Raw genomic sequence first — 13,753 nt, 5'->3', positions numbered from 1 at the left:
GTTTTTCTCCATGATATACTTGTTGCTTTTCATTTTGAGTAAAATTCACAATATTCACATACAAAACAAAAACAAAACAAAAAGACAGACCTTCTGCTTTGCCCCCTATATATGCAATGTTATACCAATTTCAAATAAAATATAAAAATTTAATCATTTGGATATATAATGCAAAATGTAAAAATGTTTTCTCTTTAAAATCATATTTTATATAGGTACATTTATCTTTATATTTTAACTTATTTTTTAAAACAAATAAATCATTGAAAATTAACTATCTCAAATAAAAATTTTCATTGAAAATTCTCACTCTAGGGTTATGCACTCAACCCACCAATACCAACCAAACTCAATCTAACATGACGACTTGGGTTGGCTTTTCATGTCGATGGTAAGTGTTGATCAAAGCAATTGCCCTTAATATCCCTACATATGCAATGAGTTGTTTCCAGATTTTTAATGGACTTTGCCTTGAGCTACAAGCTATGATTAAAAGATTTTAGTGGGTTAAAGGGGTAATGACAAAAAAGTGCATCAGTTCGCTGAATTGGGCAAAATTAAGCAGACTAAAGGTTGGTGCTTTGATGAAAACAAAATTTATTCTTACATGCTAGGCTTGTGACTTATAACTTGAAGGTTATTTTTATTTATTTATTTATTTGTATTAATAATTTTATTGTTTCATTGATATTTTTGATGTTTCTTTACTTTAAATATGATGCATACTGTTAATTATTATAAAACTTAGACAACCAAAAGTTATGAAGTACCGCAAGCATTTCTTTGCTTGTACTCAAGTTTGACCTTAATCATTTTTTGTGTGGATTTTGTTAACATTTTCCGGTCTAAGCTTTTTAACAATACGATCACGACACCAAAAATCTGCAGACTCACATTATGCCCACGTGAGTACAGAATAATCAGGGGAAAAAAAGGAAGAGAAGACTAGATTTGCTGTATTTAAATTATTGAGCCCTGAAAGATCTCAATTCCAAGAGAATGTTTGTACTACTTTTATTAAGTATTAACAATAAAATATAATTTACAAGTTTAAGAACTTTGAGACAAGATTGCCAACCTTTGCCAGCAAAAACTTTTGCAACCTTTTTAGCACTTGCATTATCATCAAAAGTGATTTTATCCAGCATCCCCTACCAAAACTAGCTTTTCTTTTGCCACGTTCAAAGTTTTGGAGGTTCACATTGTTATCTGGCACCTCTTGTCTTGTATATGAAAATGACCATAATAATAAAAAGGAATGGAAGGTTAAAAAAGGTGTTACATCATATATGGAATCCTTTCCCAAGTCATGTTTTCAATAAATTCCGTAACATAGTTTGGTTAAACATATTGCTTTATGGGCATCAAATACAAGTAATCAGAAGAGCATCACATCATATACAAGTAACCATCTCTTTCTCTCTCTATAGTCTTTATCATAGCCGAAGTAAGCAGACTTCAAAAGCATTTTGTCTATGTTAATCTTCATTCTCTAGATTCATGCCTGTCAATTTGTTGTCACAATATATATGCAGCATTTTCACAATTATGCCCTGGGTTTGATACTTTGGTTTATTGATTTGAACTTGCAAAGAAAAAGGAGGATTGAAACGACCAGTGCCTTGGATAATTATTAATAACTTGCAAAGAAAAATTAGACAAGGTGATTACAATTTTGCTTTATTCCAGGAACGGACTATTTTTAGTAGGTGCAACAAATCCTAATTTTCAGCAAAAATTGGTTTTCATGCAAAGAAATACATACTACCCACAGTTTTTATATACCCCTTTGGTCTGAGCTGGTATGTTACCCTCTAGTTACTAAAGGGAAATGACATCAGAAAGACATTGAACAAACTCAATCTGTTTGTGCATGTTCTTCCTTTTGTCCACAATTTCGGCATGGTGGCTGTACATCTAATATAATATCTCTGCACTCAAAAACATTATGTACTGTTACCTTAAAGTAAAACTTCCTCTACAAGTGCATCATTATGTTCTGTTCAAGGATAATATTTAGTATCTTTTAGCATCAGTTACAGTATGCAGAGGAGCTACTGATAATACACATCTAGGCCAGAACATGACAAACTTATCATTATATCCCACCGAAAGTTTCCAAAAACTGTTAATTTTTTCCATGTGTCCTTCTAATAACACCTATTGAATTTTATGTCTTTTTACCCTTTACAGAAAAAACCTGATTCAGAACATAATATATGGACAAGCATTGTTGGTCTGTCAAGAATCTAGACTATTATTTCTAAGAAAAAAAGAAATTTTGGTTGAACAGTGGTGTCATATGACTACTATTTTGGTTTCAACACTCACAATGAATAAGGTTAGAATGAATTAGAAATTATAATTCAAAAGCATCAAAATGGAAACGGGCACCCAAAACTAAAAGTTAGAAAAGCATCTCACTGTTCCTGTTTTTTAGTTGGAATCTGAAGCAGAGTCATGGCAGCTTTGTAATTGTGATCGGTAATCAATAAACCATTTTTAAATGGAAGAGTACTGTTTTTTGATGTTAAAACTGGGAAAAAAAAAAAAAAAAAGGTGGGGTGGGGTGGGGGGGAGGACAAGATGCAGAATTCACAACTGGGAAGGTTGTGATATCCTTAAGAGAACAGAGGTAATGATCTCCAGAAACAGGATGAGACTTGAGGTGGCTTTTAGCCTTTAGATTGTGTAAGTACATTCAATGTGGGCTTATGGTTCTTCAGCCAGAATTAGCACCAACTAGTAGGTTGAGTTCCACCTGTTGCATAGGATTCTTTTAGGTTTAATGAGTCGTCCAGGCCATAATAATTTTTATTGCCATTTGTAAAGTCACAGCTCTTGTGAGTGTAAAAATTAAGTTTCAATTTTACTGAACAAGATTACTTTGTAATGCCCATCGTACCATCTAAAATTAGTTTCAAAATTAATATAATAGTTGTTATATCTCTAAAATTAACATCCTAGTTGTCATTAGTTTGTAATATCCACTCCAATTAATTGACTAATTTGTTGATTTTATCATTAGATTTCGATGACGAGGTGGACAATACAAATTAATCTAGACTTAAGGATGTTGACTGGCAAAATTTATGGTTGAAACAAGCCAGACAACCCCCCCCGCCCCCCCCCCCCCCCCCCCCCCCCCCCCCAAAAAAAAAAAAAAACTTAATGAGTCTTCACAAGTAATCTATAAACTATTACTATTTGAGAAAGCTTCCTTCTTGTTTTCTTCTTTGGAAGAGAAGGAGGGGAAGATAAGAAAGCTATTCAAATAAATTAAATTAAATTAAAACATTATTTAGTGTATGATGTGGATCAATGATAAGATTGTGTCGGTATATTGAAAGTTTAAAACTAACATGTTTAGTTGCAAAAATTACACATTAACTCACTGCAGTTATCTTCAGGCATGAAAGGAGCCCCTTGCAAGCTGCAAGCGTTAGAGCAGCCAGCCATTAAGTATAAACTCTCCTTTATACCTTCATCAACAATTACAGTTTCCTTTTGTAGTATCAACTCTACAGGTTGAATTTCTCACCTTCAAAATCATGGAAATGTTTGAATTTTACTAGGATGGCCCAATGCTTTGATGTATCTCATTCTAGACAATGAACTCCAACTCTGGTTTGTTATCCATTTTCAATGAGGGGCCAGAAGGAAGCCACCACTGTAACAAATCATTCCATCTCTTAGATGATATAAGGGTCAGGGTTAACACTTATTCTTCCCCTGGCCATACTTATTCACCATGCCACCATAACCTTGATTTTGCAAGTTCATGCCTGCCCACAGTTTTCTCTTGCCTGATTCTACAAGTTGGGTGACATTTAATCTGGGTTTTTCAATTCAACCTCCAAAATTTCATGTACCAAAAACCTCTCGTACCTTCTCATTTTGTGTCATAAAAGAGAGGTTTTTCTTGGAAGTAATTAGGACCCTGCTTTTTGAATAAACTTTGCTCCAGGAACAGAATAAAGAAATGATGAATTTTTCCCAAGACGTGTAATTTAAATACTCAACTTCCTCATAGCATCTCAGCAGGCGCATGTTATTAGGGCAATGAACCATGGGAGTTTTTCATGATCCATCACATACTGCTTTCAAGTGTCCATTTAAACATGATAAAGCCCAATAGATTTCCTTTCTTTCCTCATGACTTGTATCTCTGGCAAGAAATTCATGGACCTTATCCCCTACTTGGATGGAGCTACAACCAGGAACTTTTTCCATGCCTTGCTGTCTCATTGCTACCCGAGAGATTAAAGCATCTCTCCACTGTCCAATTGATGCACTCAAATTTGAAATCAATGTTAAATAGTTAGGATTTGAAGGCTCCAGCTCCATAATTTTCCTGGTTACAGACTCTAACATGTCCCCATTTCCATGAATCTTACATGAACCTAGTAGAGTGGCCCAAATGACAGCATTTGGCTCTAAATGCATGCCTTTGATAAATCGTACTGCTTCCTCCAACTTCCCTGCTCGACCCAGAAGATCAACCATGCAACCATAATGCTCAATTCGGGGTACAATACCAAACTTGTGCACCATCTGGTCAAATACCCTTTCACCTTCTTCCACCAACCCTCCATGAGTGCAAGCAGACAGAACAGCAATAAAAATGACATCATCTGGCTTAATACCTTCTACATGCATCCTACCGAAGAGAGCTAGAGCTTCTTTACACTGACCATTAACAGCTAGACCCAAAATCATTGTAGTCCATGTAATTACACATGTTTTAGCCATCTTATCAAAAACTGCTTTTGCATTTTCTATATCTCCACATTTTGCAAACATGTCTATCAAAGCATTGCCTAAAGGAATAGACAAGTCGAAATTGTTTCTCTTGGTATAAGAATCAATCCATTTCCCATGTTCAAGAGACCCCATGTGAGAACACGCAGAAAGTACACTGAGCAAAGTTGTCTGATCAGGCCTGCACTTGCCATCTATTAACATCCGATGAAACACATAAAGAGCTCGATCAAACTCATGGTTATGAACATAACCAGCAATCATAGCATTCCAAGAGACAACATTCTTAAATGGCATCTGATCAAAAACGTTCCTTGCAGATTCAAGATCACCGATCATAGTGTACCCAGAAATCATAGCCGTCCAAGAAACTACAGTTCTCTTTGGCATCTGATCAAAAATACACTGTGCAGACTTGATATCACCCAACCTTACATAGCCAGAAATCATAGAATTCCAAGAAACCTCATTTCTCTCTGGCATCCTCTCAAAGACCGAGCGAGCCAATTCCATATTTCCAGCTTTAGAAAGCCCTGAAACAACAGAATTCCACGAAACTATACTCCTCTCAGGCATCAAATCAAACAACCCAATTGCAAATTCAACCTCTCCATGCGCCAAGTACCCAGAAATCATTGAATTCCACGACACCACGTCTCTTTCAGGCATTTCCTCAAACACCCGACACGCAGAATCCAAATTCCCACCGCATTTAGCATAGAAATCCAAAAGGGTATTCTGAACAAAAACACTTGAACCAAATCCTAGCTTCACAATATCACCATGAATCACTCTACCATCTCCTAGAGCTTCAAACGATTCAAAACACCTCAGAAGAAAAGTGAAGGTAAAACTATTCGGCAAAATCGCCAAGGCCTTCATTTGATCATAAACACGCAATGCACCTTGATGGGTCTTTCCAACAAAGCATTTAATCATAGTATTGTAGGAAATTACATTGGGATACTGAGAATTTCGAAATATGCGAACCGCGTAATCAAGGGAAACGAGTTCGGAGGCAAGAGTGATGAGCTTAGGCAACACAAAATCGCTTTCATGGAGGCCATGCAGGAGAATTTGAAGATGGGTTTGCTTCAATTCCCTGATAGTTTTACAGTTCTGCAAGAGTTTCAGCATTCTTAGCCGCCCTTTTAGGCTTATGGGTCATTCAAAAGACAGTTGCTCTAGCTGCTTAATGGAGGGAAGAGTTCAAAAACTTTGGTAAGGGCATTTATGTTATTATCTCGAAGTTTATGGCTGTTGAAGACAATGTACATCTTATAAAGAAATTTGTGTTAATTTGCTAATTTGTTCCAACTGATTCAAGATAGTAATTATAAACTATTTGTTAATTTTTTAGCTTAATGTGGCAAAACAGCTCTATCAAGTATTGCAGGGTACCAAATTTCAATATGAACGTTGTTGGAATTTGTTAAAGCACTCACCAAAATGGTTGGTTAGTGTTGACAATCAGCAACCAAAAAAAAGAATGAGATTTGAGGCATCTTCATCTTCTAATCTAGAATCAATAAGTTTAGAGGATGATGATATTCCACTGATTCCAATTGTAAACTTGGAGAGACCACTAAAAGGGTGTAGGCCGAAAAAGAAAGATTGAAGAAACCAAAGTGCAAATGAGGTACGACTTCACATATGGAAGACATATTGAATGTCATGATGGAAGAAAGAAGAAAAATGAGTGAGATGAAAATAGCTTGTATTGAGAAAGGACGTCTTGCAGGCAATGAGCATGAGATGGTGCGAATTCAACTTAAGGATAAAAAAACTTGAAATGGCAAGAATGAAAATGGAACTAGATATAAAAAGATCGAAAGAGGAATATGAAATGGAAAAATTGAGAATGGAAAAGCTGAAGGAGGACAATAAAATGGAGAAATTGAGAATGAATCAGATGAAGGAAGAAAAAAATATTATGATGATGGATGTAAGTATGTTGTCTTCAGTGCAGCAAGATTATTCATCAATGCCAAATAGAAATCCTTGAAAAGTGAAGGTCTCATTCTTAGACTATTATCATCATCAATGCTCTTATTTTGTATATGATTAAGACAGCGCTTTAATCTTATTTTGTTGCAATGTGATCCTACTAACTAAGAATGTATATTGGGTCACTCATTTTTGTTTTGTTGCAATATGATTTTGTTGCACTATTCACTTTGTTTTGCTACAATGTGATCCTATTGAACCATATATGTATATCCAAGGTGATGTTCAACCTTATTGCTAATTCCCATTAGCTTTGTACTAGTTTTTAAGCTTTTCAAATGCCATTACTGCTATACTGCTAATTCTCATTAGCTTTGTAATAGTTCTAAAGCTTTGTACCAATTTCCATTATTGCTATATTGCTAATTCCCATTTAAAATGTCAAATTTCTTTTTGTATTAGTACAATGAAACAGGTGGTGCCCTTGCTAAGAAGGTTGAACTAATTGCATTAAAGCTTTTGTTCTTTTGTTCAAATTCCATACTTCCCATATATAGGGAACTATAGCAATAAAGATGGTTTCCTAATATATATATATATGTGTGTGTGAGAGAGAGAGACTCTAAAAAAAATAGCCTGTTGGAAAATATGACTATTATAAATTTTGAAAATATTATTGTTGGGAGATTTAAAAATATAGCTGTTGGGATTCTAAAAAATATAGCCGTTAGGAATGAATAGAGAAATAAGGAAAATATTAAAAAAAGAATAAAGAAAGATTAAAGAAATAATGAAGAAATAATATTTAAATGAGATTGAGAAATGATAAAGAATCTGTTGGAAGTGTATTTAAAAAAAAAAGGTAAGTAAAAGATAAAAACAACTGTTCATACTCCAAACAGTACAAAAATTTGGAAAAATTGCTAGAAATGCTTTTAAGACCGATTTGGTTTCAAAAATAGGTGTATCTAGTTTTCATTTTCTTTATTCTATATTCAAATCCTGAATTTAAATATATATATTAAAAAAAAGCACTTATTTTTACATTTGGTAGTGTTTGATAAGTTATTTTAAATATATAATTTGGGTATATAATACATTATACCTGTGTTTGATCATTATTTTCTATAAAAAAAAAAAAAAAAAAAAAAAAGTAAATTTTCTCACTTGCATCATATCACTAAAAAAAATAAAGTAACTTTGTGCTTTTACAATATTTACGAATATGCCATTGTATTTGTATTCATAGAAAACAAAAACGATGAAAAATTGTATTCATTTTTTTTATTCAAATCCAACTTTTAGGATACTGAAAATGAAAACTGAATTCAAATGCTAAAACCAAACTAGTTTTTTAGTGGTGGGACCCTCTAAAAATTGAAAATGAAAACAAAAAATGGTGCCTCTTCAACTAACCAAACAACCCCTTTTAACCTTTTATGGTTGATCAAAACAGCAATTATTTTTATTGGTGTAGGGTAAGATCGAATCCAGATCACTTATTCGATAACAAAAAACTCACCAAAACACACTTTTTAATGAGGTGAGAGTTTGTCCAAAAAAAAAAAAAAAAGTGGTGTCTGTTTTTAATGGTTGCTCCTTATCATTAGATCAAGACGTCAATTAGTTTTATTGGTATAGGGTAAGATCGAACCCCAAATCTCTCGTTTAATAACAAAAAACCCAGCAAAAACACACTTTATAAGGAGGTGAGAGAGCTGCATGCTATAAGAAGCTTCCTCCAAAAACTAAATAAACAGTTGGATTTGAAGTGGAAAATAAATGAAACTTTAAAAAATGAGGGTAACTTTTTCCCAAAATCCTAAAGAAACTACAAACTGCCCAGTCTACTATCATCAAACACAAACCCAGTACATACATCAAAATCCAAAAACAATTAACCAAAGCTCTGATTATTGTACCCTACCAATTCTCACTAATTGGAGTTACCTCATAAGGAATCACATCTCTCAAGGATCACTTAGAGAAGCTCTTGTTGTGTACAATAATATTAGGCGTAAAGGACTTGACTATGTGGGTGTAGTCCCTTTAATTCTCAAGGCTTGTGCTTCTCTTTCTTTCCTTGGTTTTGGGAAAGCTGTGCACACCGAGACGATAAAGACCGGGGTGGATTGCAATGTGATTGTTGGGACCTCATTGCTTGGTATGTATTCTAAATGTGGTGATATCATCGATTCACGTAAAGTGTTTGATTATTTGCCTGAGAGAAATGTTGTAACATGGAATGCCATGATTGGTGAATACTTGAGGAATAAAGATACGAATTCTGCATCAATTTTGTTTGAAAAGATGTCAATAAGAAATGCAGTGACTTGGAATGAAATGATTGATGGGTTTGCAAAGGGTGGAGATACTGGTATTGCAAGGCAATTGTTCAACAGGGTTCCTCATGAGTTTAGGAATGTGGTTACCTGGACTGTGATGGTTGATGGGTATACCAGCAATGGGGAGATGGAGGCGGCAAGGGAAGTTTTTGAGGAGATGCCACACCGGAATTTCTTTGCATGGTCTTCGATGATTTCTGGGTACTGCAAGAAGGGTGATGTGAATGAGGCCAAGGCTATTTTTGATCGAATTCCTGTCCGGAATTTAGTGAATTGGAATTCGTTGATTTCTGGGTATGCTCAGAATGGTTTTTGTATGGAAGCTATGGGAGCATTTGGCCAAATGCAAGCTGAAGGATTTGCACCTGATGAAGTCACTATTGTGAGTGTTTTATCTGCTTGTGCTCAGTTGGGGCTGTTGGATGCTGGTAAAGAAATCCATTGTATGATACATCGTAAGAAGATTCGGGTTAATGTGTTTGTTTTGAGTGGATTGGTTGACATGTATGCGAAATGTGGGGATTTGATTAATGCAAGGTTGGTCTTTGAAAGGATGACTGAGAGGAACACTACCTGTTGGAATGCTATAATCTCGGGTTTTGCCACTCATGGACGATGCAAAGAGGCTCTTGAGTTTTTTGACAGAATGGAAAGTTCAAACAAAAGGCCTGATGATATAACTTTTCTTTCTGTTCTCTCAGCGTGCGCGCATGGGGGGCTTGTGAATGAAGGTATAGAAATATTCTCCAAGATGGAGAAGTATGGCTTGGAAGCAAGTGTCAGGCACTATGGGTGCTTAGTTGACCTTTTGGGGCGAGCAGGGAGACTAAGAGAGGCTTACGATCTGGTGAAGAGAATGCCAATGAAACCTAATGACACAGTTTGGACAGCTATGTTGGGAGCTTGTTGGATTCATCAGGACAAGGATATGACAGAAAAGATAGTGAAAGAGAGCACACAAAATGTGAACATGGTGACTGCTACTGATTCACATTTCGTTCTTCTGTCACATATTTATGCTGCTTCAGACAGCTGGGAGAAAGCTGAAAGGATGAGAACGGTCATGGGTAACAAAGGGCTACAAAAGACACCCGGGTGCAGCTTGATTATGCCAGGCAGCACTAAGAACACATTTCGTGTTGATGCTAGATAGAGCATAGATCTGTACTGGATTTTGCATAACCATGTTTGTTTCTAACTTTGACTATATGCTACTTTCCAAAAGGATCCTGTCATCACTGGAAGAAGGAACTAATGTGATTGACATTCTGCTTCAGTTTAATTGGATATTTTGCCCCTTCCCATCCAAAACCAAGACTCACCATGCAAAGAGGTATTCAGGAGCTGGCTGTCAAGTTTAATGATTATCAGAAAGTTTAATTGCAAAGGTGCTGATACAGAGCTGGAAGGATGGCCTTCTATACCTACTTTGATGCTTCAAACCCGTGTCAGGTAACTGCAAGAAAGCTTTTTACGAATTTGATATGCACCAAAAATGTATGATATCAAGTTGAACCCAAAATTTCCACCACCAACACACTTTGCTTTTAACTATTGTTGAAACGGATTTTTTTTTTTTTTTTTTCTTTCCTGTAATTGTTGTAAATTACACTATAGAAACAATATATTTATGCCATTATGCCATTTTATATGCACCAAGATGTATGATATCAAGTTGAACCCAAAATTTCTACCACCAATACTCTTTGCTTTTAACTATTTTTGAAGTATTTTTTTTTTCCTCTAATTGTTGTAAATTACACTACAGAAACAATATCTTTATGCTATCTCATTTAATGAGAGAATTAAATTAGACAACGCGAAAAGAGTCGGATATCCTTTTCAAATCGTTGTAGTGCCTCTTCCACTGAAGACCTACAAAAAGAAAAAGAATTTTATCAAATAAATAAAAGAAAAAGAAAAAGAAAAGGAATTATTGAATACTTTTCCTTTGGTTATACTGAAGCATATCAAAATAAATATCCATACCACTTGCTGTTACATTAAACAAGTAGAGGCGATTTCCAGCTGCAGTTGCAGTGATAAGAGCATGAGGTGGCTCTAATTCATACTGGTAGTATGTTCTTCCTGAGTGTTCTGCTACATTCATACTTATAACCTTCCCTTCTACATTTTCACCAATCACTTCAGGTCCAAATGCATTAATCACTTTATCCGGAGGTCCAATTAGTTCAATTTTAGCATTGTCACCAAGACCTATACATATAATACACAACCACAACAAATATGTGAATATCAAAATTCATTAATGCACGCGCACACACACACACACACACAAGAAAATTGCTGCTAGAGAGCTAAGTTCGTATGAAGATTTGCTTTCCTCAAGCACACACAAGCATTCTCTACATGGTTCTTCCTCGCCACCATTCTTATTAAAAAAAAAAGAAGTTCATATGAAGATTTGACGCACAACTAATCAGATTTCTTATAGCAAAAAGGCATCCGAGGGAATTCTTTCAAATGAAGAATGCTTAAATTTAGGGATCCTCACCATCACTAAATCTGAGAACAGGAGCAACAATTACAAATAGTTTTCCTTCCTTAGAGCTACCAAATCTCAAATCAATTTCTGTCCCACCTAGATCTGCTATTGATACTGGAACCTGTTATACAGACATAATGAAAAATATAGAGAACTAAGATAAGATCAACAAAAAAAAGTGAGATAGAGAATATCCAAGTTAAAAGAGACATGGAATTAGATATTTCATTTTGCTTCTATGAAAACAGAAGGAAATTTCTTTGAAATGTAATGACTTGAATATGCAGTTCAAACGTAAGTCCAAAGTTAAAACTCAGGTTTCGGTTGTACATTATCACCTGTTCCCAATCCTGAGAGATAGTAAATAGGATGATAGGACTCCAAAAGAGACATGGAATTAGATATTTCATTTTGTTTCTATGAAAAAAAAAAAAAAAGGGAAATTTCTTTGAAATGTAACGACTTGAATATGCAGTTCAAATGCAAGTCCAACGAGTTAAAACTCAGGTTTCAGTTGTACATTATCACCTCTTCCCAATACTGAGGGACAGAAAATACGTAGGGGATTATAGGACTCCATCCAACACCATGTCCTCCAGACTTCTCATCTGGCCTGCGGTATGTCCTCCAACCTGTCTGAGCATATGTTTTCCTAGTTAACTTGGCCATACTTATAAAAAGAACAAAAATAAATAAGTAAAGACAATGGCAAGTAGTTTGAAAGGTTCCTGAAGTTTCAAGCATATGAAATTATAGAGGCATTCTATACACAATTTTGGGCTCCATATGGAAACCACAGAAAGTAGTTCAAAATCTATGAGGTAAGTAAAATTTTTTGCATGGTCCAAGACTAGATAGAACTTTGAGATGCCATTTATTAATGTTGATTGATCTTTTAGTTCTATCAGTTCTGTCCCTTCATCCCCCCCCCCCCCCCCCCCCCCCCCCCCTTTCTTTTGTTGCCTGATAAGTATATGTAGCAGATAGTAACTCCGGCTTACAGATATTGATGGAGAATGTTAAAGGGATCATTTCCTGCTTTTTTTGTAATTTGGTTTACATCATAAAAACTAAATTGGAAAGAAATAGTTCTAGATAATTTTTCTTTAAAAAAAAGAAAAAAAGAAAAAGAGGCTACTATATATGAACTTAATCACTGAAAATGTCAAGATACTCCCAAGCGAAAGGGGATATAATTTTTAATAATATTACGGTTCTCTTCCAAGCTGAGAAAGGCAAAAAGAAATATTTTTTTTGCTTCATGACTATAAGACATAACTAAGGAGCAATTATGTCTTCTCCATAGAAGTTTTCCTCAATTGCATGTGGATATCATTTATCATTACTATCATTTAGATTAGGCAATTAAAAAAAGAAAACAGGGCAATTACAATGGAAGTGAACAGAACCATATGAAAACCAACCTTGTTCATCTGGTTCAGACAGACCAGGTATCCTCCCAGCTAGAAGGCCTTGTTTAACCACAGCCAAACCTTCTCTTGGAGAACCCAAACATGTTGAGGAGATTAAAGAAACCCCAGAAACCAAAACTGATCTTCTCTTCATCAACCCAGACCATTTCTCAATTCCTCCATCAACCACTTTACTCTCTCCTGAATCAGGAATAACTTTTGCTGTAGAAATCCCATTTTCCAGTGAACACTGAGTAAGCATATGACTAGAAGGAATTATCTGCTGGTGGTATCTCCAAGAAAAGCTGCAGCTAGTAAATAAGGTTGTTCCCATGTTCTTCTTCTTCAAAACTGAAAGGTAAAAAGACAAGTGTATTCTGATTCAAAGAGCCCAAATTTTTCCAGCTAAAGATAGAAACTTGGTGTGCTTTTTTTGTCTCAGGAAAATTTAACAACAGCAACTGCTTGTGGCAAAACCGAAACTTGGTTGAGGTCCTCAGGTGTTTGGAGTTTGGTTAATGGCTATGTGTGGACGTGGCATCAAAACCGTGCACAATCTGGATTCTCTATGCTAAAAGATTATCTGTCTTACCCTGACGCGTGGCAAAGTTATTTCATCACCTTTCTGCAAGAATCAAGATCTCCTTTCTCTTTGGGCCTCTAGGATACCCATCATTGAACCTCTCTTTTTTTAACCCTGCATTTTGGAAAATTACATTAAATAAAGTAGCAGCTTTTGCCTAGGACACAGATCTCACGCTTAAATCAACACCTTATGTGTG

At 35.4% G+C, this 13,753-nt stretch overlaps 3 protein-coding genes across 3 annotated transcripts; 1 reads left to right on the top strand and 2 right to left on the bottom strand.

Annotated features, from left to right (window-relative positions):
- Nucleotides 1-3,316: 3,316 nt before the first annotated feature.
- Nucleotides 3,317-6,018, bottom strand: LOC126700385 (pentatricopeptide repeat-containing protein At1g08070, chloroplastic-like). Its single transcript, XM_050398506.1, has one exon. The coding sequence runs from the start codon at nt 5,896-5,898 to the stop codon at nt 4,081-4,083; it is 1,818 nt and encodes a 605-aa protein (XP_050254463.1). The 5' UTR covers nt 5,899-6,018; the 3' UTR covers nt 3,317-4,080.
- A 2,378-nt stretch (nt 6,019-8,396) lies between these two features.
- On the top strand, nt 8,397-10,588 carry LOC126700383 (pentatricopeptide repeat-containing protein At3g21470). Its single transcript, XM_050398504.1, has one exon. The coding sequence runs from the start codon at nt 8,506-8,508 to the stop codon at nt 10,204-10,206; it is 1,701 nt and encodes a 566-aa protein (XP_050254461.1). The 5' UTR covers nt 8,397-8,505; the 3' UTR covers nt 10,207-10,588.
- Nucleotides 10,589-10,740: 152 nt separating this feature from the next.
- LOC126700384 (psbP domain-containing protein 4, chloroplastic) lies at nt 10,741-13,549 on the bottom strand. The gene is made up of 5 exons (XM_050398505.1): nt 12,984-13,549; nt 12,088-12,191; nt 11,569-11,680; nt 11,043-11,270; nt 10,741-10,928 (listed from the first exon to the last, which is right to left on the bottom strand). The coding sequence occupies exons 1-5, from the start codon at nt 13,303-13,305 to the stop codon at nt 10,864-10,866; spliced, it is 831 nt and encodes a 276-aa protein (XP_050254462.1). The 5' UTR covers nt 13,306-13,549; the 3' UTR covers nt 10,741-10,863.
- Between the last annotated feature and the right edge of the window lie 204 nt (nt 13,550-13,753).

The sequence above is a fragment of the Quercus robur genome, chromosome 9, assembly GCF_932294415.1.
Source record: "Quercus robur chromosome 9, dhQueRobu3.1, whole genome shotgun sequence".
Taxonomy (NCBI): Eukaryota; Viridiplantae; Streptophyta; class Magnoliopsida; order Fagales; family Fagaceae; genus Quercus; species Quercus robur.
Note: the sequence above shows the minus strand (reverse complement) of the source record. Positions and strands in the feature narration are given on the sequence as shown.

Excerpts from the sequence above, each read along its gene's own strand:
- LOC126700385 (XM_050398506.1), bottom strand. The coding sequence starts at position 5,898 with ATGCTGAAACTCTTGCAGAACTGTAAAACTATCAGGGAATTGAAGCAA.
- LOC126700383 (XM_050398504.1), top strand. The coding sequence starts at position 8,506 with ATGAGGGTAACTTTTTCCCAAAATCCTAAAGAAACTACAAACTGCCCA.
- LOC126700384 (XM_050398505.1), bottom strand. The coding sequence starts at position 13,305 with ATGGGAACAACCTTATTTACTAGCTGCAGCTTTTCTTGGAGATACCAC. Across the intron at positions 12,192-12,983 it reads GTCTGAACCAGATGAACAAG|GTTGGAGGACATACCGCAGG; the intron begins GTTGGTTTTCAT and ends ATGCTCAGACAG. Across the intron at positions 11,681-12,087 it reads TCCCTCAGTATTGGGAAGAG|GTTCCAGTATCAATAGCAGA; the intron begins GTGATAATGTAC and ends TCTGTATAACAG.